This window comes from Lagopus muta, chromosome 1, assembly GCF_023343835.1.
Source record: "Lagopus muta isolate bLagMut1 chromosome 1, bLagMut1 primary, whole genome shotgun sequence".
NCBI classification, from domain to species: domain Eukaryota; kingdom Metazoa; phylum Chordata; class Aves; order Galliformes; family Phasianidae; genus Lagopus; species Lagopus muta.
In genome coordinates this window covers 135,959,413-135,981,847 of record NC_064433.1, presented here as the reverse complement: position 1 = coordinate 135,981,847, position 22,435 = coordinate 135,959,413, and the positions used below count along the sequence as shown (strand labels likewise).

General features: G+C 40.8%; 1 protein-coding gene across 3 annotated transcripts in view; it reads right to left on the bottom strand.

Annotated features, from left to right (window-relative positions):
- RASA3 (RAS p21 protein activator 3) overlaps nt 1-22,435 on the bottom strand; it is a 172,533-nt gene that overhangs the window by 81,985 nt on the left and 68,113 nt on the right. For all 3 annotated transcript variants that reach the window (XM_048962474.1, XM_048962466.1, XM_048962483.1), the window contains exon 2: nt 11,645-11,762. In XM_048962474.1, the coding sequence (XP_048818431.1) occupies nt 11,645-11,721 (77 nt within the window). In that variant the 5' untranslated portion in view covers nt 11,722-11,762. The remainder of the gene's footprint in view (nt 1-11,644; nt 11,763-22,435) is intronic.

Sequence of the window (22,435 nt, the reverse complement as noted above, 5' to 3'; positions counted from 1 at the left end):
CGAACGTACACCTTCAAGCACCATTCCAATGTTACTCTTCCCACCTACCTTAAATGCCCACACAACAAGATTTCCTAATGTGAAAAAAGAGCAAGTATTTGTTTCTATTTGGAAAAACAAGAGCCCTTAACAGAAGGAGGGCAGAGACCTTATGATTTGTTTACATATAGTTTGTTGAATATGGAGGTCCCTGCTGCCACACAAGGCTTACAACAGACTATACAACAGAGATCACAAAAGCACACAGATGAACAGGATATGCAAAATACAGCATGGATTAAGGAATGCATACATACTTTTTAAAGGATTTTGTTTACTTAAATGTCTGCAGCCTTCTTTTCAAACCTTCCAAAGTTTCCAATTTAAAGACGAGTTCAGTCAACTGGTACTAGCTAAGCCTGGCAGCTGACTTGATGCTTTTTACCTGGTAGCCCTGCAGATCTATTACTGCTTGTAGGGTTTTATAGAATAAGTTCTTTTATAGTAAGACAAGATTTTAAAAACATAGAAATAAAAAGCCCAATCTCAGCATGAAAATCTTTCAGAGACTTATGGGCTTTCTTTAGACTGCACCTATTTAAATGGGGGGAAAAAAATCTCAAACCCCCTAAAAGCAATCTTTTCAGTTCCTGTCTATCCAATTATACGGTTGAGGAATTATTTCTAAGAACTATAAGCATTTATCAACATTATTTATTCATTGACAGGTCTACCATTTTACCACAGATTTTTAATTCCAAGTCACTCATGCTTCAGCAAATATAAATTGGTGGATGCAATTTGAGTCCTACAGACAAATACAGCAAGTATGGCAGAGGTAAACTTCAATATAAATCTCACATCCTAACAAGCTCAAAGCCAGCAGGCTTTTTCTTCCCCTTTTAAATACAGACCTCTTTATTGGCTTGGCTAAGCATGAAGATAGGAGATAGAACCGTACTGTAGATTTAATCATTACTGAAAGCTTTTTTATGTTACAAAATGTCATAGCATTAACTTTTGATTTTTCAGCCTCCTGTTTGTCAGCAGATGTTATTCCCTCAATGTCTTTCAGGTCACCAAAGCACAGGTATATTACTCAAATATATATAAATATATATACCACTCAAATACTTCTGCTTGTATTTCTGCCATTTCTGAAAATACACTACCCCAAAATCCTCTAATCGTCTCACAAGCTAGCTGGCAAATATCATTCAATGCACTGAGCATCACAACACAAACAAGTTCATCACTGTGTTTGAGGAAATAGATGCATGTCATACCATCCAGAGGCATCTCTCAAAACACAGTAACAACATTTTGGTGGAGTTACTAGTCCATCAGCCACAAGGCAAAACACACTAGATAAACAGCAAAGCCAACGGTGCACCCACAAGTCAGAATTTCCCCACAGAAACAGTCTCCCATTCCTTGGAATAAACGCACCCAGCCATAAATCAAGGCACTGTGACCCACTTAATCATCCCTGCTGTGAAGACAGGAGAAAATCTAAGGGTTGGAGATGGCAGCTGAATGCTATATCCATCCCATCTACTGCCTCCAATTCAGTGCTCTCAGTTAAACCATCTTCACTTATTCTGCTCAGAGATTTCATTTGGAACCAAGAATTCAGCAGCCACCGTTCCAGGTACAAAACACCCAGACTCTTTGAAACAAGAGGTTTCTACTAAACTGACTGCTACCCAACTATCCCAGAGGCCATGCTTTGGGCAGCTCCAAATTCCCGTTCTATGCATATGGTGCACGTTTTTATGCTCAGGCTTAACCCGCAAAGGGGTGACAGAAATGCATAAGCATCACCCAGATATTTAGGGCACTGTGCAAGCAAAACACTTGCATCGTTCTGAGCTCTAATACTCTGTTCATCCATAAAATTGCCCTTTCCACTAGAAGAATATGACAGATGAACTTATTCGCTAATGATCTTAGCATGAAATGATAGTTAATGAAGTGTGGATTATATACCCATTTCTCTATCAAGAATATTAGAGAAGCTTCAGTTTATCGGAAATGCACACACACCATAAAGCTTACTTTAATTCAGCTCAGCTGATTCTGGGGAGAAAGAGCAGAAAACAGACAACAAATGGCTTCTTTGGCAAGTCCTGTATTAATCATTATCACGAGTGCTGCTCAGAGGCAGAAGATATCTAAGACCATACCAAAGCAAAACACACACAATGTTCAGAAAAGCAGAATGGACAACAGGAAGTATCTAATCCAATACATGGTAACTGAAAGAGACTAATTAACTAATAGAAGAAATGCTATGAAGACTGAGCTAGCCGTGCGCAGATCACATCTCGTCACTTGGCTTAACCCCTCCAAGATCTCATAGCCCTTCATAGCCTTCCACCACTCAGGTAACACGCCTGAGTCACGCTGCATTCCTAATAAAACCAAGCAGATCTCCAGCCCAAGTACACTCACTCTCCCTCGGATAATTACCCAGCAAAGTTTTGACTGTGAGGAAACATTAAGATAAATCTGATCCTCACCCACCTCAATGTGTGAAACTTTGTAATAGTATCTTCGTTTATTTCGTATAGAAATAGTATCTTCGTTTTGAGGGAATCTAAAGTAACCACACAAACGCTTTGAGCTTCCAGTTCACTGTGTGCTTATCCTCTGTGCATCCCCTCAGAACAATACCATCGCTATCTCCCACCCAGACCTGAAGAGTAGGAGGTCGCAGCAGGCAAATTCCATGATTTATTTCCCAAGCCACGTTACTGTGAGCATGAGCCCCAGGGCTCCAGAATGGTTTGTGGCTGTTATTTTCCCCAAGAGAACAGATAGATGACTCCCTCTGTCCCCCAACAGCTAGTTAGTCAGACTGCTTCAGTGAGTACTTTTATTCTGACATGGCAATTAATAAAAAACAGCAGCATCTGCTTTCACAGCCCTCAAGAGTCTGACAAGATCCTCCAAAACAAATACTAGAACTAACCCCGCTGAAAACTCAGGAATCTTGCAGAATCCTGTGAGTTCAGATCCAACCTCCAAGTTCTGAGTTCAGATTTCATTGGAGACTAATGGTATGCTCATAAGAAACAGTATTCATTCGAGGAGGAGAAACAACAAGGGTACCCTTCCCTTAACCTCACAGCATGGGTTGCACATTGGTATGGTCACAGCTGAAGGAGAAGACTAGCACTGCCATCATTTCAGGACCTTACAGACTTCAAACAGTAGATAAAGGGAGCATGCTAGTGACAGGATTTCACAAGGACTGCAGTAAAGGATGTCCACTATAAGGGGCTACTCAGTCTCCTTCCATGCTGAACACAGAAGCATTTGCAAAAACAGCTTCATCGCTCAAGACCACTACATTTAAAAATAAACACTATTTATGGAATCATAGAATCCTTAGAGTTGGAAAGACCTTTAAAAGTCATCCAGTCCAACTCCCCTGTCATAAACAGGGACACCACACATAGATCAGGTTGCCCAGGGATTGATGCAGCCTGGCCTTGAATGTCTCCAGGGATGGGGCATCAAACACCTCTCTGAACAACCTGTACCCGTGCCTTGGCACTCTCACCATAAAAGCCTTCTTCCTTATGTCTAAGCCAAATCGACTTTCTTTAAGCTTTAAACTATTACTCATTTCTTATTAGTTCTGTTATCATAGTGATGAAAAGAGTGGCAGTGCAGGTATCAGTTACTACTTACTTAGGAAATGGGCTGTTCCTAAGTCACCAGCTCTTATGTTCCTCATAGGATCTGAGAATACAGAGAAAGATCACCAGTGTTTTAAAACGAAAACCTTCAGGTTTTCCATCACACCTTGCTATCCTCTGAAGGAGGAAAGCAGTGCTTTTCTCCAAAAGTGCAGGGCTGTCTTACCGTCCAGCTCAGAATTACATAATCACTAAGATCTCTTGGAAAAGATCTCCAAGATTATCCAGTCCAACTATCCACCTACCACCAATACTTCCCAGCTAAACTACGTCCCTCAGTACCAAACCTAAATGTTCCTTTAACATCTCCAGGGATGGTGACCCAATCACCTCCCTGGGCAGCTTTTATACAGTGCAAGTACACTCACAGACACAGATGCCATATGATCTCTCCTTACGAGGTTTTCCCTAGGAGCTTCTGCACCTGCTGTGACAGAAGATATGCAAAGCTTTGTTGAGAAAAAGCAGTGAAGGAAAAACATCAAGACTGGTGCAATGGAGGGAGCAAGAATACCAGGAAGTCAAATCCAGAAAGTTCCCTCCATGTGTTGTTTTACTCATCCTGAAGCCCTTCCCATTTAAAGGTATTTATTTCTGAATCTCCTCTAATGCTCTGGTGATGGATTTTCTCAGGAGAAGACAGGGAGGAGGAGAAACATATTACTGTGCAAGTAGAACGAAAGCAAATAAGGAAGAGAATCTTCACTACAAACATGATGAACAGGGTCTTGAAAAAAAATTCAAGTTTGTTCACTTTTACATGTTCTACTAAACTCCACAGGCAGACTTGCAACTTGAATTCCATACCCTAGGCTATCTACTAAAATCACTGGAAACGGTATTGACTTGATGAAATCTCTTCTTCTCAGTTAATCTCAGAACAGATACACTTATTTAGTTTTAGTCTGTGCTGCAAAACCACCCCGTGTTCATTTCTCCATATCTTAAGACTCACTAAATCAGTTTTGTTTTTGTTTTGGCACTAGCAGTTCAGTGGATGAAGTGAAAGAGTTGCATGATGAATAATAATGAAACCCCTGAAACCAAAATTCTTTGTGTATCGATTTTTTTTGAAGTGCTTCTTTTGCTTGGAAGTAAAGACTATTAACATGCCGCAGACAACTCCACATCCTCTGACTATTTCAAATGGTTTAGAAATACTGGATTCATCCTGCTGCATGAACTGAAGACCAGAGTTCACATCTCAATGTGAGCTGGAAGCAAAATTAGTCTGTACAAAGGAGTACGCTTGCTTGTTTCTACTACTAAGCCTCTTCTATTGCTTGGCTAATATGTTCTATGCTATGCTTAGCAGCATATGTAAAGGGATGGGGGTGAGGAGGGGAAGAAGAGAAGAGAAGGTTTATTCAAAGCAGGAACAGCCAGCCAAATAAAATGTGAATACACTTCAGTCTCCTACTAGACACAGAGCTACAAGAAGACAGGCAAATAAGACAGGATCTTTAGAAGCCAAAGTTGGCAGATGTCATGGTCGCTTCCTTACACAGCTTATTAAAAATACCCAGTATTATATCTGAAGCACACATTTGGCAGAGTACACACAGCAGGAAGTACATGGCACACAAGGCAACATCCAAATCCAAACATACCACCTATGCCCATTGTTAGAGTGCAGACTGCAGTCTTCCAGACATCCGCTAAGCCCAAGCAATTTTTTTTCTCACGTCGCTGTGCAGGCACCCAAATGGCAGCGCTGCGTTAGAGCCACAAGCACCCCTACCACACAGAGAAAAAATAAAGTGGTGTGCATTTTCTCTCCCCTAATATCAGAACACGGAGACAGACACACGAGCTATAGTTACCGTCCTCACTTGACAGTTGCTGGTTTGGCTCAATGAGGCTTACAGGGATTATGATAACTTTAAGTAGCAGCCGTTTGGCCCCTAGTCACCTCCCAAAATATTCTGTAAGACGACACACACAAACAGAAGTCACATTACAGCTGCATTGTTGGTTTTTTTTTTTATTATTATTGTTTTGTGTTTTTTTTAATGGCTCAAAGCAGCTTACAGCACCAACAATTGTTACTCATATGGGTGGTTTTTTGTGTGAATAAATGCTCTCATTCATAAACCCTGCCTTGGTCTCAAGGCTCACTTCATTCTCCTCCTTCCATTAAGTCCTGCTTCCTTTCCTGGCACCCTTCCCAGCTGTATTACTTCCCTACATGACCATGCAGTCCTTGCCTTCAACAATAACCCTGACCAGGCCAAAGTTGTATCCACAGCCATCTTATCCTTTCCTTTAAAGGCTTGGGATGCGTCAGAATTGAAATCTACTTTTAACAGGAATTAAAGCCATGGTCAGCTACAGTCAAATGCAGAAGATGGCAGATCCCAGAAACTAACAGCATGCTGAGGAGAGAGTTGGGAGCAGGTGAGAGAGAAGCTACGGAACATGCAGACAGCAGAAGACATGCTGCAGCGTCCAGTTCAGCCTCTGTACTCAAGACCTCTGGTCTGGGGAAAGCTGCTACTTCAAAGAGGTGAGCTGGCAACCTAAGAACGTGGAAGCAGCTAACTGAGCTGATTTTGGCAACAGTCCAACTAAGGGAAACAACTATGTGTTTAAAATTTGAGAACTGGCCTGCATCCAAGATGTTATCAGAACGCAAGAGAAGTTCAGCCATGCAGCCGTGAACTCCACACACTGGAAAACAGTGGCTGAGCAAGCCCAGAATTTAAAAACAAACAAACAAAAAAAACCCAACACAAAACATACAATACAATACCAGAATTATTTAGAGAAAGTTCTGCGAGCTATCAACTGAATTTGTTACCAGACCTGATAGTAAAACAAACATAACTACCTCCTGTGGAAGGGAATGCGGCCATAACTGAACTTACAGCACATTTCACTACACACTCACAAGCACACTGTTTCTTTCACTGGAAACTACGAAGGGAAAAAAAAAAAAAAAAGGACTGTGGGTGGAGAAAGTGCTTCTGGCTTCATTTTCTTTTTCATTCAGGCTTTGATCACTATGTTTAGCACGTGAAAAATTCCTCAGTGAAATAGTGGAGAACTAAATAATGACAGACTCAAGATGCTTGGCTCATCTCTCTAAAGCACACAGCGTCAGCCATTTGATTCTTAATGTGTGACAGTTTTTGCTTTTATTCATATCCTTGAAACAAATTTAGAGATGTCACATTCCTTCCATTCTTCACCTATGATTTGAGAAGCTGCCTTGATTTCCTGTTGCAGCTGACACTGCCCTTTAAGTGAATGGAAACATCTGATGGAAACAGCCAAGGCAAAGTCAGTCTTAATGCCAACAAGCCAAGAAAGTTTATCCTTCGGGAAGCTCTGCTGCTAGAACAAGCCCCTGACAGTAGTGCCTGAAGTCTGGAGCTGCTCATGGGGGAAGGTAAGAGTTGGTTCAGCAGAAGAGATTTACAGGCAAAACAACTGTCAGGTTGCTTATTTGTAGCTCAGACCTAAAAAAATGTTGTAAATCTATGCATTGAAAAAAAAATAACAAACACAACAACCTCACTCGTTTCTTTAGACACAAAATACATAAGGGGCTTCACATCCATCTCTGCTAGGTTTCATGAGTAGATCCAATTATATTCAGGGCCATTCTCTGTGATAGTAGTATAAATACTGAAAAACAAACTCTTAAACAGAAAAGTTTATTAGATCCCCACTCTAACTGTCCTCTCTCTTTCGACTAGCACGTGACCCACTCAGAATTTACTAAAAGCTCATGCCAAGGAATTTATGAAAAAAGCACTGTTTCAAGATTCACTTCCATCTACTCGCATAGTTCAAGGTTCTCTTCCTGGGAACCTGGAAAGATTCCTCTGATCAACATGCACACTAATCCTGCTTGTCCACGGACCCCCAGAGAAGTTAAATGACTCTGAGCCACCCCACATAAACAGGACTTTCACACTTCCCTGCAATTTCAGAGAAGGACCAGCCCATGTCACAGAATCACAGAATGGCCCAGGTTGGAAGGGACCTCAAGGATCATGAATCTCCAACCCCCCTGCCACATGCAGGGCCACCAACCTCCACATTTAGTACTATAATTATATATAATAATATAATACATTTAATACCAGGTTGCCCAGGGCCCCATCCAACCTGGCCTGGAACACCTTCAGGGACGGGGCATCCACAACCTCTCTGGGCAGCCTGTTCCAGCACCTCACCACTCTCTCTGTAAAGAACTTAGTGTATTTGGTCAGATACTACCAAGTAATCCCCACAGCAGCCCTCACAAGGCACGAGTGCCATCATTCAGCTTAACTAGAGCCAAGAGAAACAAGATGGCAGGAATAACTTAAATTCCTGCTTGCAATTTATGAGTCCCACCTGACTGCTGAACAGGGGTGTTAAGGTTCACCATGCTGGCTGCCCTCAGTTTTTATGATGCAAACTTAGATAAAGGGCACCATGCTCACGGAAAATCTCTCAAGAGCAGTGGTAAGAGCACTGGAATGGGCAACAGGATGACCTGGTTCAGTTCTTAACACTCTGAATGATTTATTTTCTGTTGATTTAAGAGGTTACTGCTCTCAGTTGTCTTCCTATGCCTCTGCCACAGCCTGATAAAATACAAATCTGTTGCAGAAGATTAGAGCAGAGCTCAGGGAGATAACTTCTTAGAGTCTCAATGCAAAACACAGGAGATCATGAGTCAGAGTTTGAAGGCTCTGCCACAGACACCCAAAGCAAGCCAGAACTGGTCCCTCATGCAAGTCCTTCTGGGAAAGACAAGGAACGGCATCCTTCCTCTCCATTCACTGGTCCTACTTGAATTTTACATCAGAAGGCCTGCCTGGAGAAACATACGTTGTTTTGGTGTTTCTTTGTTTGTTTTAAACTGCTTAACAGAAAATTAATGAAGTTAAAAAACAACACACACACACAAAAAAAATCCCAACAGAATAACCATTATCATGCACTCTTGGATTCCCAAGTACACAAGGCAGCGTTTCAGTGCAACTTGTAATTACAAATCCTTTCATGAACATTAAAAAAAGTCATTTTATGCAGACATGCTGGAAAAGATAGGATTCTCCAGGACACACAGTTTTGTATGAGAAGACACTGTTTCAAAATTGGTAGAGCTGCATATGAAACACCCCTCAATTCAGAGATTCGCACAGAAGATTTTTTCATAAGCTACACGAAAAACTATTTCATCAACTATGAAAAAAAAGTAAATCAAATACAGAGGAATAACCAGTAGAAGTGAAAATGCAGACAATTCTTATTACTTTTTCGCTAGCTGTGACCAGTAACCCAACCTCATGTCATCAGTGAAGTGGCAGGGAACAGAAAATGGGCCTGAACAGCACAGCCTTCTATGCCAGCCACATGGATGGTCAGGCAGGACTCTGCTATTTTAGCCATGCTGTGGCCCAGCTCTATGTCCCAGCTTCCACGTAACGTCATGGATTACAGCAGTGATACCTCAGAAAAAGGCACCCAGCACATACTTCCCTGATACGTTGGCGAGTGCCTGGCAAACACTATATATGAAAGCAAAGATTCCTCTGCTGCATACGAATTACACGGGCTTTAGGGCACAGAAATCTACCTGCTCAATAATTTACGGTCAGTCAATGAGTTCAGTCAGTTTACAAACAAGCAATAAAGAACGTAACAACATTACTGGCTTCTCAGTTATGTGCTCATCTGAGTCTTAGAAAGAACAATAGGCTAGCACTGCACTGTCTGATTTCAAAAGCGTCCTCCTCTAGAAGTCTATGCAGTTGTTTATATATATTTAAATGTAATCATATGAAAGATTATACAGCTGTTTGAGTGTTCCTCACTAAATAAAAGCAATCACGATCAACAGATTGGGAGTACATCCCAATTCTACCACTGATGTATTTGGGATTTTTGTCTGCACTTTTGTTTGCTGTTTGTTTTCATGGAAGAAAAACAAGGCCAGAGAAACATCTATCTGGATCAAGGCAAAATCCACGCGTTAATACAGTGTTTAAGTGGATTTTCAGGGATGAAGAAGCAAGTTTTTAAAAAAATAGTGCTTGCAAATAGAAGCCTACAGACAGAAAGACAGTCAAGACAACCATGGAAGAGGTAAATTCACTGGGAGAATAAACATAAAGATCATCTTTAGTCAATCCTCACAGCAGGGAAAATAGGACTGCAAAGGATTTTGAGAGGTCATCTGGTCTACCACTGTCTCAAAGCAGGAAGTTTTCAATATGTTGGTCAGGACCAGTTATATATAATCTATCAGTGCTAAAGATGGGAATCTACTGCAATGCTTCAGAATCTTTAAGAACAGGAAGATTTCCTTCATAACAAACCTAATAAATTTCCTTCCCCACTGCAATTTAAATCTATTACTTGCAGTATCCATACTAGACATACAGAACAATTCCCTCTCTCACAATTTTTTAAAAATATGCTTACAGATTAGTGTATGGTCAGCCCTCTTTTCCATACTAAACAATTCCTATCTTTTAACCTTTCATCACCCAGTTATGTTTTCCTGGTCTCTGACCATTGTGTTCCTCTGCTCTGAATTTACCTCAAAAGATAAAAGGAATTCAGCCCTACAGGAAACGAGAAACCTTCCAGTTTCTGCACAGTCTCTTCAGCTTTATAATGACACCTAAAGACAGAGGAAATTTTCCCCACTAAAAGAGCAACACTTGTTGCTCATGCCTTCTACATACAGTTATTTTCTCAAAAGAAAAAATAATTGGATTAGTTCAAGGAAATGACATCAACTATTATCATACACCCCTTGCTCCCCCACTTCATCCTCCCTGTGAAGGACTTTAATGATCATCTAGCAAAAACACCAACTGTGCACTGTCTGGTTGTGAGCAATAGGGCTGCAGCTGGTTGATGTAAGACTGCATTTAAATAAATGACAAAGTCTCTTCTAGAGAAAGAACTGGTCCAGGGACATTTCTCATCAGCTATTGTAAAAAAGCATACTGGTTAAATGAAGTTAGATACACTCCAAACACGGTCATAGAAAAACACTTCCTCTCATTGTGTTTAGCCAATCTAAATGCCTCAAAAATCAACAGTCTTTGTTATGGACCCCAGTGCATCCCATCAGAAGATAAGTTGAGGAACAAAGACTTAAAAAATTACAAGAGAACAATTAAAGCGACTTAAGGCACTAAATCCCACTTCAAGCTATTCAAACTCTCCTTTTTATTGTGTGCATGGTACTTGGGGCTGGGGAAGTGAATTAGAGCTGTTTCTCAGAGCAAGTTATTTGCAACAAGGCAAACACCAGATTCCTAACTATATTACTCTCTTTTCCCACTTTATACCTGAAGATAAAAGTTTTATGTTTGACTTTCCTTTGCTGACAATATGTAAGAAAATATAAAAAAGACTTCACTTGCCAGAGTATACATCTATGCCCAGCCTTCTTTCAATTGCTGATATTTGGGGATTTCCAGGAGAAAGTGTTCTAACTTTTGTTACATGCTTCTTGTTCTGTTTCCTTCCACATTTGGCTTCTATAACCTCACAGGAAGCATACAAGATAAACGAAAGGTCTGACCATCAGACGCCTGTCTCAATTAGCTGCAGCTCCATGATAAAAAGAATACATGAATCCTAAATTCCAGATACTAGCAATGCAAAACTCCTCATAGATAGCTGCAAAATGGAGCTCAGAACTAAAAAGTTTAGGGAAGCTCCAAATAACACTGCAAAAAGAAAGGAGCACTGGCTGCACACTCTTTGGAGAACAGTTTATGTGGCTTGCCATGGCGGAGATGCCTTCCCATATATACAAATAAGAATCACAGCACTAACACTTTTATCAATACAGTGCTCTTAAAACTGGAAAGAGAATCATGCACATCCTTTACTCCCCCAAAAAAGTGTTTATGGAACATTACACAAACACAATAAGCAGAAAAGTTCAGAGTATTGAGAAGAGTTAACAGAACAATGCATAGAGTATTTGTTACCATAATGACTTTTCCACAATTTTGGTCCTGAAAACCTCCTCCTGGTCCAGGTTTACAGTACAGTAGCAATCCCTCATCTTGTTTGGCCCCGGGTATGTAGGAAGATTTTTGGCTTCACCTGAAGTCAAGAAAGAAAAAAAAAAGACAGGAGGATTATATATTAGGAAGTTACCTACAAATTAGTCAGCTATCTAATGCAGCATCAGGAAAAAGGCTGAAGTGAAATGCTTCCTAAGTGATAAGTCTCTATTAAGTTGAGCAGCAGCATTCTGTTTCCAGTACAGCAGCTCCTGACAGCCCCCAAGTTCAGAGTTCAGCAGCAGCCAGGTTCAGCAACAGCTCAGTTTATTGCCTCTGATCTGCCAGCATGTATCTGAGAGCACATTGCTTCCTTCCAAACTTTTGTTTTCATCAGTCCACCCATAAGATGCCAGGAATACAAAACAACACGGTAATAAAGCTTTCCAATACAGCCTGCTGATTTGATCTTGAAGACATTTTTAGAACCTGGCAAATGAGGACTGACCCTCAGCTTTTTGCTTGCCCAGATGCTGAGATGGAAACAAGTCACTTCAGTCGGTGCCTTATGCCACACACTGGGCTTTCAAGCACTTGGATGAAGTAACCAGCACTAAGCTGCCTAATATCCTCACACAAAGGTACCATGCGAGTCACTAATACTCTTCATATTGAATGTTTGTTTCAAAACTGCAACAAGAAACATGTGTATCCTACAGAACAACAAACAAAAACAACAAAAGGAAGAGAAGCAAGAAGCTACAAAACAGATGAGCAAAAATCAAGAGTAAAACAAGTTTGTCTCTCATGTATCCATTAAAAACAAAGCTGGGTGTTAAATCTCCTTGACAGAGTGACGAGGTCAAAACTCTCAACCAGGAAAGTGGGCACTGCTCCCCAGGGCTTTGCTGAAGCACCTTAGCACTACCTGAATGAGTGTTTTAAACTCAAAGGATGAAGCCTAGAGGTAAGTCCACAGTGCATGCGGTAACTAGATTGCTTTTGCTAGATAAAGCACAGAAGCACAGTCCAAGGGAACAAAAGTTTGTTTGCTAGTAGGGAAAGAAACTCTAAATGACAGTAACTATTATAACCTCACCTCCAGCTGGTGCAGGAAAAGCATGAATTAACACATATTTCATGTATCAATTCCTCACTTCAGTGTTCCTCTGCATAAGTTCACTCCCAACTCAGCTGACACAACTTGCTAGCTTTCTTCCAACCTCCTCTAGAGATGTGAGACACGATATTAAAAAAGCTGGCTGCACAGTAATTCGCAGGTGTGACTACAACATCTGTTAGTGCACTTAGTGTGGCTCTGAATTAAGCCACAGTGCTAGCAATGGTTTAACTACAGCAGCTCTGGCCGAAAATATATTGAGGATTACTGAGGACTGGTACAACCTGCACTGAATTCTGTTCTGCTGTGATAAAACTCCAACTCTTATCCACCTGAGGTCAAGCATCAAATGCACTAAACTCATAAATGCCAAGCTCTGTGCTCTCACACTAAAACCACGTGAAACCAGCCTCTTCTCTGGATTATTGAGTGAAGATCCCCAGGGAGAGCACGTGGTGATGAGTTTCAATAGATGCACAATCAGGAGGTCTTCCCCTGGGGCTGCCATGCTACTCCCACAGCTCTTCCAAGAGGACGAGACAAAACTTGTCATGCTCAAAATTGAAGAGGGAAAATAAAAGCAATTCCTCTTTTTCTGCACTTTTCCCACTTCCCACTCCAACACAAACGTACACAGAAACTACTTTTGGATTCCATGTGCTTGATTCCTAGGCAGCTTTCTGAGGTGCACAACAGTCATTTAAGGGCTTTAGGCTAAGACTTCATCTGTAGGACTGTAAGACTGTAGGAATTGTATTTTAAAACTCCATTCTCCTTTTTAGTAGACTTAGAGAAGAAAACCCGCCAATATTAAAACCTAATGCAATGCAAATGAGAATAACCAGTGGCATCAGCCAATACCTGCAGTCTGCAAAGGAAAGATCACCATCACAACGTTAGAAAACCAGACACACAGGGAAGGAGGTATTTTTCCCATTTCACAGAATCATAGAATGGCCTGGGTTGAAAAGAACCACAATGATCATCTAGTTTCAACCCCCTGCTATGTGCAGGGTCACCAGCCACCAGACCAGGCTGCCCAGAGCCACATCCAGCCTGGCCTTGAATGCCTCCAGGGATGGGGCATCCACAACCTCCTTGGGCAACCTGTTCCAGTGTGTCACCACCCTCTGTGTGAAAAACTTCCTCCTAACATCTAACTTAAACCTCCCCTGTCTCAGTTTAAAACCATTCCCCCTTGTCCTATCACTGTCCACCCTCATAAACAGTCAGTTTCCCTCCTGTTTATCCACTCCCTACAAATATTGGAAGAAAGAAATTACTTTAAAAGGCTCCGAAAAGCCACTGAGGCCAGAACAAGGGATTAATTGACCAACCTCACATATTAATCATGTTACTGACTTGAGAAGGAGCTTGCAAAAAAAGAAATGCAGTTTATTCCCAACACTGCCAGCAACCAAGCTGTTTAGATTCCTCTAGCACTGACTATCTAGAAAGAAAAATCTGTCAAGCTTTCAAGCACAGCTAAAAATTCAACTCTCCAGCCAGACATTTTATGTCAACAAATGCACTCTGTTAGAGCCTCAGTTGCTCTTTAGATTCCTCCAAGAAAAAAAACGTTCCTCTACAGCACTGCTTTGCTATCCACAATGAAGCTGAACAGTTTGGACAGTATTTCTTCAGAAAAAAGAAAGCACAAATCACTAGGTACAGTCATACAGTCACACAACACTTCTATATTCCAGATCTAATGAGATCAAGTGATTTGGGCAAGACTTTCATAATTTAACCTATCTGTATAGGGTAGGCACTTTTCATCAGTAATGTTTTCAAGACACAACTCTACTCTTTTTTCCTCTCCGCATTTGTGAGGCAACAGCATGCCAGAGACTTTAGAGAGAGTTTGCAGACAAAAGGTCCACTCACCTTTAAGACCTTCTGAATAAGTAACAGGAGTGTTTCTTAAGATGTCTAAGACTTTGACAGTTTAACATGGATGCAGTTTGTTTTGAAGTGTAAGGCTTCCATTTGGAAGCCCTGAAAGTAGAGTAATCAATGTAAGTTTGCAATGCTTTTCCCCTCTATCCCTGCTATTGCACACTTTTAATACAGATGATCCTAACTGATCTGTGTAATGCACTCAGCTTAGCACCGAGTAGCTAAACTTAGCAAAACTAAGTTCAGCTATACAAATAGTTCTCATTAGGTATTTTGGATAAGTCTCTAAACAAATAGACTATCCAATTCTGAATACTTCACTGACCTGCTATTTTCTCTCATGAATGGGTTACTACAGCCTAAAAATGGACTGCTGTGGCAGCAGAGACAGCTCACACTCAGCTAGGCAGAGAGCACGCAACAGGCTGTAACAAGAGGAAGATAAAACCTCAGAACTTCCTTGTTTTTCCCAATGCCACACATTCCTGTTCTAGTAAGACACTGTCAATAAAAAGAAGAAGAAAAAAAAAAAGGCTCTCCTGCAAATACAGCAGAAAAGAGCACTGCTTGGATGCTTGTGAGCATAACCAACAAAAACAAGAAAAGCTCTGAAGATATTCATGCAAAGAAACATATATATATGTATATGTATATATACATACACACACATGCATGCATATCCTTATGGTTTTGCAACCTTAAACTGGAAGCACCAGGTATTTTTCACTGAATGCAGATACGTGGCACTGTGTCATCTTTGATTTTAAATATTTCCCCAGGTGCAGCTTTCTGGAGAGCACAGAATGCCCAACTGCCAGACAACATTCCTACCCTTCTGGAATGAAATTTGCTGCTCCCACGCTTCTAAGCATTAGGTCAGCTCCACATACCTGCCAATCTAAGCACATTCACAAAAAGTTTGTGTCAACAAATTCACCTTGCTGTCTCTAGCAGCAATATATTTGATTTTATCAGAAGAGCATCACTTCCAAAACTATTTTAAATATACAGCAATCAAACAAACAAAAAAACCCCACATCCAATACATACATTCAATAAAAGCAACTGAGCTTCCCTTAGTGCTGCATTTGACTTCAGGCAATATGCAGAAAGACTTGGAATCTGAAAAGGGCAAGATATCCAAACCAGAAACAACAATTCATTCTGCTGCTGCCGTGTGTTCGGGAAGCTCTCTCCAAACAAGCTCTGGGGTAAGCATGTCAAGAACAAAACCAGAGCAATGATTTACACCAAGAATGAAATGCTGCTCCTATCTTTTGCCAGACTCTCTATAGCGATACAGATATTGGTATTTGAAAAACAACAACAACAACAAAAACCCATACCAGTATCTCACGCTTCTTTAATGTTTTCTCTCTTCTGGAAAAGCCTTATTCCTTCAACAGCCAGAAATCAAGCAAAAACAAAAAAGGAAAATACATGTACACACCAACAGATCTGATTCTCTATCAGAATTTATGCCTAAACAATTCCTCATGCACAAAAACCAGCATACACATAAAAATTAGGATGCTAGAAAAATCATAATTAATGTTTACATTAAGTTTCATTAAAATGGAAAATACAGTACCACTCAACAGCAATAAAACATGTAGAAATACCTGGATGCACTTCAATTTGGGACTGTGTATGGATTCCAAATGATCAGAAGCTGTTGCTTTAATTTTGAACGCTGAGAAAGCAGTCAAACATTTAATTACAAAACGTGCTTTTTTGGTGCGAGGTGGTTGGTAAGATGCATTTGTAACTGCAACAGCACAACAAGAACACAGTTAAAACTAATTCGTTTTAATATCATAGAATCACAAGGTTGGAAAGGACCTACAAGATCATCCAGTCCAACCTGCCTCCCATTACCACTGCTACTACAAGCACTAAACCAGATCTCACAGCTCCTCATCCATTCAACCCTTGAACACTGCCAGGGACGGCGACTCCACCACCTCCCTGGGCAGCCATTCCAGTGCCTGACCACTCTCTGAGAGAAAAAGCTTTTTCTTATGCCTAATCTAAACCTCCTCTGGTACAACTTGTGGCCATTTCCTCAGTTCCTGTTTGTCGCCTGGGAAATCAAAAATGACCATAGATGGAAAACTTCTATTTGCATGGGGAAACCACTTTACCACATGAATAGTCAATGTGGTAATTACCTGAAATTAACGTAATGTTTGAAAGCAGAGTATGCAATTATATTTGCACGTAATTCCAATACGTAGGTAAAGTGTGTATAACTCAAAGGGGAAATGTTCAATTTATTTCTGCCTTTCCAAAGGGGAAAACACAATGAGAAAAAAAATAATCTGAAGCCTGAAAGACTACAGTGTTACCATAGAGTTACGTTAAGTATTCTCTAGTGTACTTCTGTAATATGTTAAAAATCACTATATGCTTTTTAGGCAGTATGTGCTAGGTGTCAAAAAATGTTCTCTCCACATAACTATATGGGTCACTCAGCCTGAAATTACAATAAACCCAGAGAATTCATCACTTTGCTCTGATATTTGCATTAAAAAAAAAAAAAAAGAGAGATTTGCTTTAGAACAGATGCGATTAGAAACACTTTATCTGCACAGCAATCCCTCTTTGCTCCAACTGTGGACATTTACGCAGGCATACACTTTGCTCTCACAAAGAGACAGATTGCACTAGATTTCTAAACCAGGTCAAAAATAGCCATCTGTGAACAGATTTTGATGATCTGGAAAATGAGATTTTTAGATGACCTGTTCTTAATGTAAGCCCAGGCCTGCCAGCCTCTTTCCACGTGAAATGATTATTATGTACAACTCTCAGGAAAAAACACTTTCTCAACGAAACAGTATTGATGAGCTGGGCCTTTACAGCTACCCCACAACAACCCGATAGCACAGCACTGCTTCAACAAGTAACCAGCAAGGAGACAATCCATGATATATTAATTACTAGGTTTTAGGCAAGAGCATCACGTGAAAACCCTCTGAGCTTGGCAGAAATAAGCAGCATCAACCCCAAACCCTTTGGAACTAAACGGAAGACCACTGTAGTACCGATGCCAGATGATACCTCAACATCAGAAGCTTCTTACATCCACTTAGATGTAGTGTTTATACAGGGGGGTTTTAGCTCCTTCACAGATCAGAGACAGAAACATTTGGCATCCATTAAGATCCCTTTTGCACGATGCACTTCAGCATTACACGCAGTGTTGTAGTGCTATACTGACACTTTGTAAACTCAGTAATCATGGAATAATTCAGTTGGAAAAGACTCACAAGATCACCAAGTCCAACAGTTACTGTGACCGAACAAACCCCACCACTAAGCCATGAGCACCACAAACACAAGTCTCTTGAATAGCTCTGGGGATGGTGAGCCCTCCACCTCCCTAGGCAGCCCACTCCACGGCCTCAGCACTTTCCCCGTGAAGAAATTCTTCCCTGTATTCAATCTAGATTTTCCCCAGCACAACTTGAGGCCAATTCCTCCTGTGCTGTCACCCATCATGTAAGAGACTCTCTTCAGGCAGATGTAGAGAGTGACAAGGTCTCCCCTGAGCCTCCTCTCCTCCAGGCTGAACAGTCCCAGTTCCTGCAGCTGCTCCCCATAACTCATTTCCCAGTCCTTTCAACAGCTTTGTTGCTGCACACATGCAATCAGCTCAATGCCCTTCTTGTAGTGACGGACCCAAAACTGAACACAATACTTGAGATGTTGTTTTACCGGTACTACATACGAGGGGGCAATCACTTTCCTGAACTTACTCTATAGCAGTTACAAATCTTCATCTCAGTCTTCCTCTGATCCAAAATGTACTGAGACAGAAGATTACAGGTCTTTCTATAATCTGCAACAAAAGCTAAACCTAATCAACTACAGCCCATGCTATGGATAGACTTGGACCTACGACTCTGAATGGCTGCATTCCCTTTTTCCTGCATGCAAGTGAATATTCCAGTTGTCCTGCATCACTGATTTCCAGGCCTTCTACGTTCCTGAAAATCTATCACACACCATCCAAACTGCTTTCCTTTACTATTCCAGATCTAATAGAGGCAGCTGAGGATCTTATCACTGGAGAGCAATAAGAAGCTCCAAACTAGCATTCTTATTTTTCCTGTAAGAGGCAGCAAATACAGAGGAGGCTCAAAAGATCCTGCAATATGTAATGATAAGTGCTCATAGCACAAGGGCTGTTAATCAAATCCCAGAGCTTGGTAGGAAAGATCTATACAGCAAGCTCCATGAGAGCTGCTCTCAAAATGAAGAGCTGCAAGACAATTTGATTTTGTACAAGAGAAGAACAACTCTCCTCAAGTGATTAATGTAACTGGTTGCAAGCTACTCGCCAATATATGTTTAGCATGGGGAATCAAGTTTCTCTAAAGATTCCCTTAGGATAGTAACTTAACTCCACAAAACAGAAATTGTTCAAGTCCAGCTGTGTTCTTTAGAAAATAGAAGCTATTCTGTGTAAAAGAACACTTGAAGAGATCACTTTAAATGAGGATATTGCCAGGAAAGAGGTGATCTCAAGGAGTTTTGATCTGAATTCACAGCTTTCCTGCTGCATGCTGAGGTAAGCATTCCAAGTTTCTTTGATGTGACTTTCTTGTATTCCTGCAGAATAACTGATAAATTAACCAAACTGCCTCTTTATCAGTGTTGATACAATATTAAAGGCAGTTTACATGCACTGCTTTTCAACCCAGCTTGTATTCTGAAGATGACACTTTGGATCAGAATGCATCTCATGTGACTTCCCAGCTGCATTCAACAGAGGCTCTTGAGGTTTTTCCTACTGACTGCAGTAATGTAGGGATTGGACACAGGTTGTTCTGTGCCTCTGCATCGTGACCTTCACGTTGGATTTTTTTTTTTTTTTAATTAGTTATATTTTTTTAATTAAAAAAAAAAAGAAATTGGTTTCCTCGCATTTCTAAAGATCATCTCTCAGCAAAGCTGAAGTCACTGAACATCTGCTGTGGGAGGCCATAAGGGAGAGAGCGAGGGGCAGAGGAAGTAACTTTAAACAGGCCACTCCATCACAGGCAAACTGCTAGCAGTTTCAGCTATTTTTGGAAGAACAGTATGAGGCAGGAAACACAAGCAAATGATTTACAACATCAAACAAAACGTGACCAAAATCCAACATCAGTTCAACTGCTCCCTTCTGAGAGTTTCTGTGCTCTGCTTATAACTACCTTCAGGCGCCTCGTCATCACTGGAAACCAAAAGTAATGTTCTCAAGTACATCGGTGTAAGTGAAAGTTTATGTGAAAGTAAGTATCTGTTTTCACCTGTCACACACAAAACCAGAATCCAGATGACCAAAAAACAGGTAATTTTATACATATGCCCTCCCCTCTCCCCCCCCTTTTTTTTTTGGTGTAGATCAAAAAGCCACAGCTGTGTGGGAATAAAAGCAAGCAGTGAAAAAGGAATAATGCCCCCTCTCTTCCAGGACATTAATCACTTCTATCACCAACAGCAAGCAACTAAAAGCTTTTACAGTAACATGAAAAATACGAATCTGTCAATGGCTGTCTTTTGCTTACATAAAAAGCTAATAACAAAAGAAGTAATTGCTGGAAAGTTGAAGCTTTACCAGCACTGTTAAGAAACTGTAAGTTTCATCCAATGAATGACTCCGTTGTCCACAATTGCTCATGCTTCAGAGCTACTCTTTTAGAACTGCCTTCTCTAACCAAAGTTTCACAGCATCAAGTTTAGGTCAAGTTCATTTTGGTCATCTGACCCCACAGCATTCTAAACAAAATCTTGCTACTGAGAAACTGGGTGACTCAGAGCACAGCAGCTCGAAGCGATATTGAGAAGTCCCCAAAAGTTAGGGATTAACTGCACAAAGAGCATCTTCCTTCGTACACAGAATACTTCCTCGTACAATATTTCTCACCATGAAGGAGAAAGGCTTTGAAACCTCCCCAGCTTTCTTTGATCTGGCCCCTCTTTAGAGTGAAAACTTGCTCTCCTGCAAGAAGGTCTGCACTTCTCCACATAAAGATCCAAACCCAGAAATCTCCTCCAAACCTGCAGTAATTAGCAAGTTCCTGTAAAGCCAAGAACAGGCAAGTCTACAACTCATTAAAGCTTTACATGGTTTCAGTACTGTGCTTGTCCACCTACACATCATGCACTCCCTTGTACACAATGAGTATTTTATGTACCAAAGAAAAAATTAACAACAAATCCTTCATTATAAGAAAAAAAATGAGGTCATCAACAGTTCTCAGATTGTACGCTTTATTGTGGGGAGCTGAACTAAAAATAATAATAATTCAAGAACAATTTGGAATTTCATTCTGGCTGACAAACACTATATTGCAAAGACACCCAGGTACTGAACACAATGCTCAGATGAAGGTATTACATAAATCACTCACAATTTTCGTTTTGCTGGATCCTCATTTACAAGCACTTTTTCCAGTAAAGCGAAGATTTATTTCACTGTTGAGCAGCTTGTATTGCACAGATGCATGCTGACAACGCACAAGATTTTATGTAGATGCTGCTAATTTCTTCCTGCTAGTTTGCAGCCCCAACTCTCCTCACTACATTTTAAGCTGCATACAAGCATTTGAGCTTGACGAACAAATTGATCACTTGCCGGTTTGAAATGCTGTACAATTACACTTCAAGACTGCAAATCAGCAAGGAATTATTGCAGCTGCTTTGCAGACCTACTGATCTAATTGTGGAGAGAAAACGGACGACGTGGCTCCACTCAAAAGCCCAGGCTGCTTTAGCTACTGCCACCACGCATTCGCCACACACACTTCTAAAAACAGCTAGATACAGAACAGCCACACACTGACAGAACTGGGCTGTGGCCATGCAAGATCCCAAACGTTCAATTTGGCATGTCAGCAGACTCAGCAGAGATTTATTTTTAAACAGTAAGATTCCTAACTTGTTGCTGAAACAGAATTTTCAATAAGAAGATACAGTTGAAGAGAAACAAAGTGACTTAGACGTAAGGAAGCAAATCACAGTGCCAGCTACTTGTCCAATGTGTTTGCCCTCTTCTGCCAGGCTGAGCTGTCACCTGCCCTTTGTCACCTCACAAGCCCACCACCACATTTCATCAGGTCTAATGGGGCCCAGGGACACACTGCGAGTTCTTCTGCATGAAGATCAAGTACTCTGACAGAACTTCATGCAGTAACTCATCTCCAAAGGGCAAACATTTCTGAGTAATTCTATCCCCTCATTTCCTAACCGTTTCTTGCTTTCAGAGGACAGAGTGCTTTGCCAGCTTAAGCATACTTGAAAAAAATGAGTATATTTTGGCATGACTTCAATAAAGTACCTTTTCTTTTATAGATCAGCGACACCATCCCACCTTACAAGAATAATACATATAACATCCAGCTAATTTGGATGTATTTTATTTTTTATCTGTATTTTTGCAACCTACTCTCAAAAATATTCAAATGGTTTATTTCAGACTCATGCAAATTGAAAAGTATTATTAATGCTCCATGCTTTTAAGTTACGTACTGGGGCAATTTGTTTCCCTTTTCCCAGCATCACCCATTGTTCACAACCCTGAAGTCCATACAAATCTAAAATACATGTGTATGAATCAACCTGAGTTGAAGCCTTTGAAAATGTCAGACTTGCAAGCTCATAGAGTACCTGCTTCCTTTTCAGTATGAGCTGTACAGTTCCACCCACAAGACTCATGCAGTGTGTGGGACTGGCTGATTGGTGTCAAGCAAAACTGTGGAAAAAAA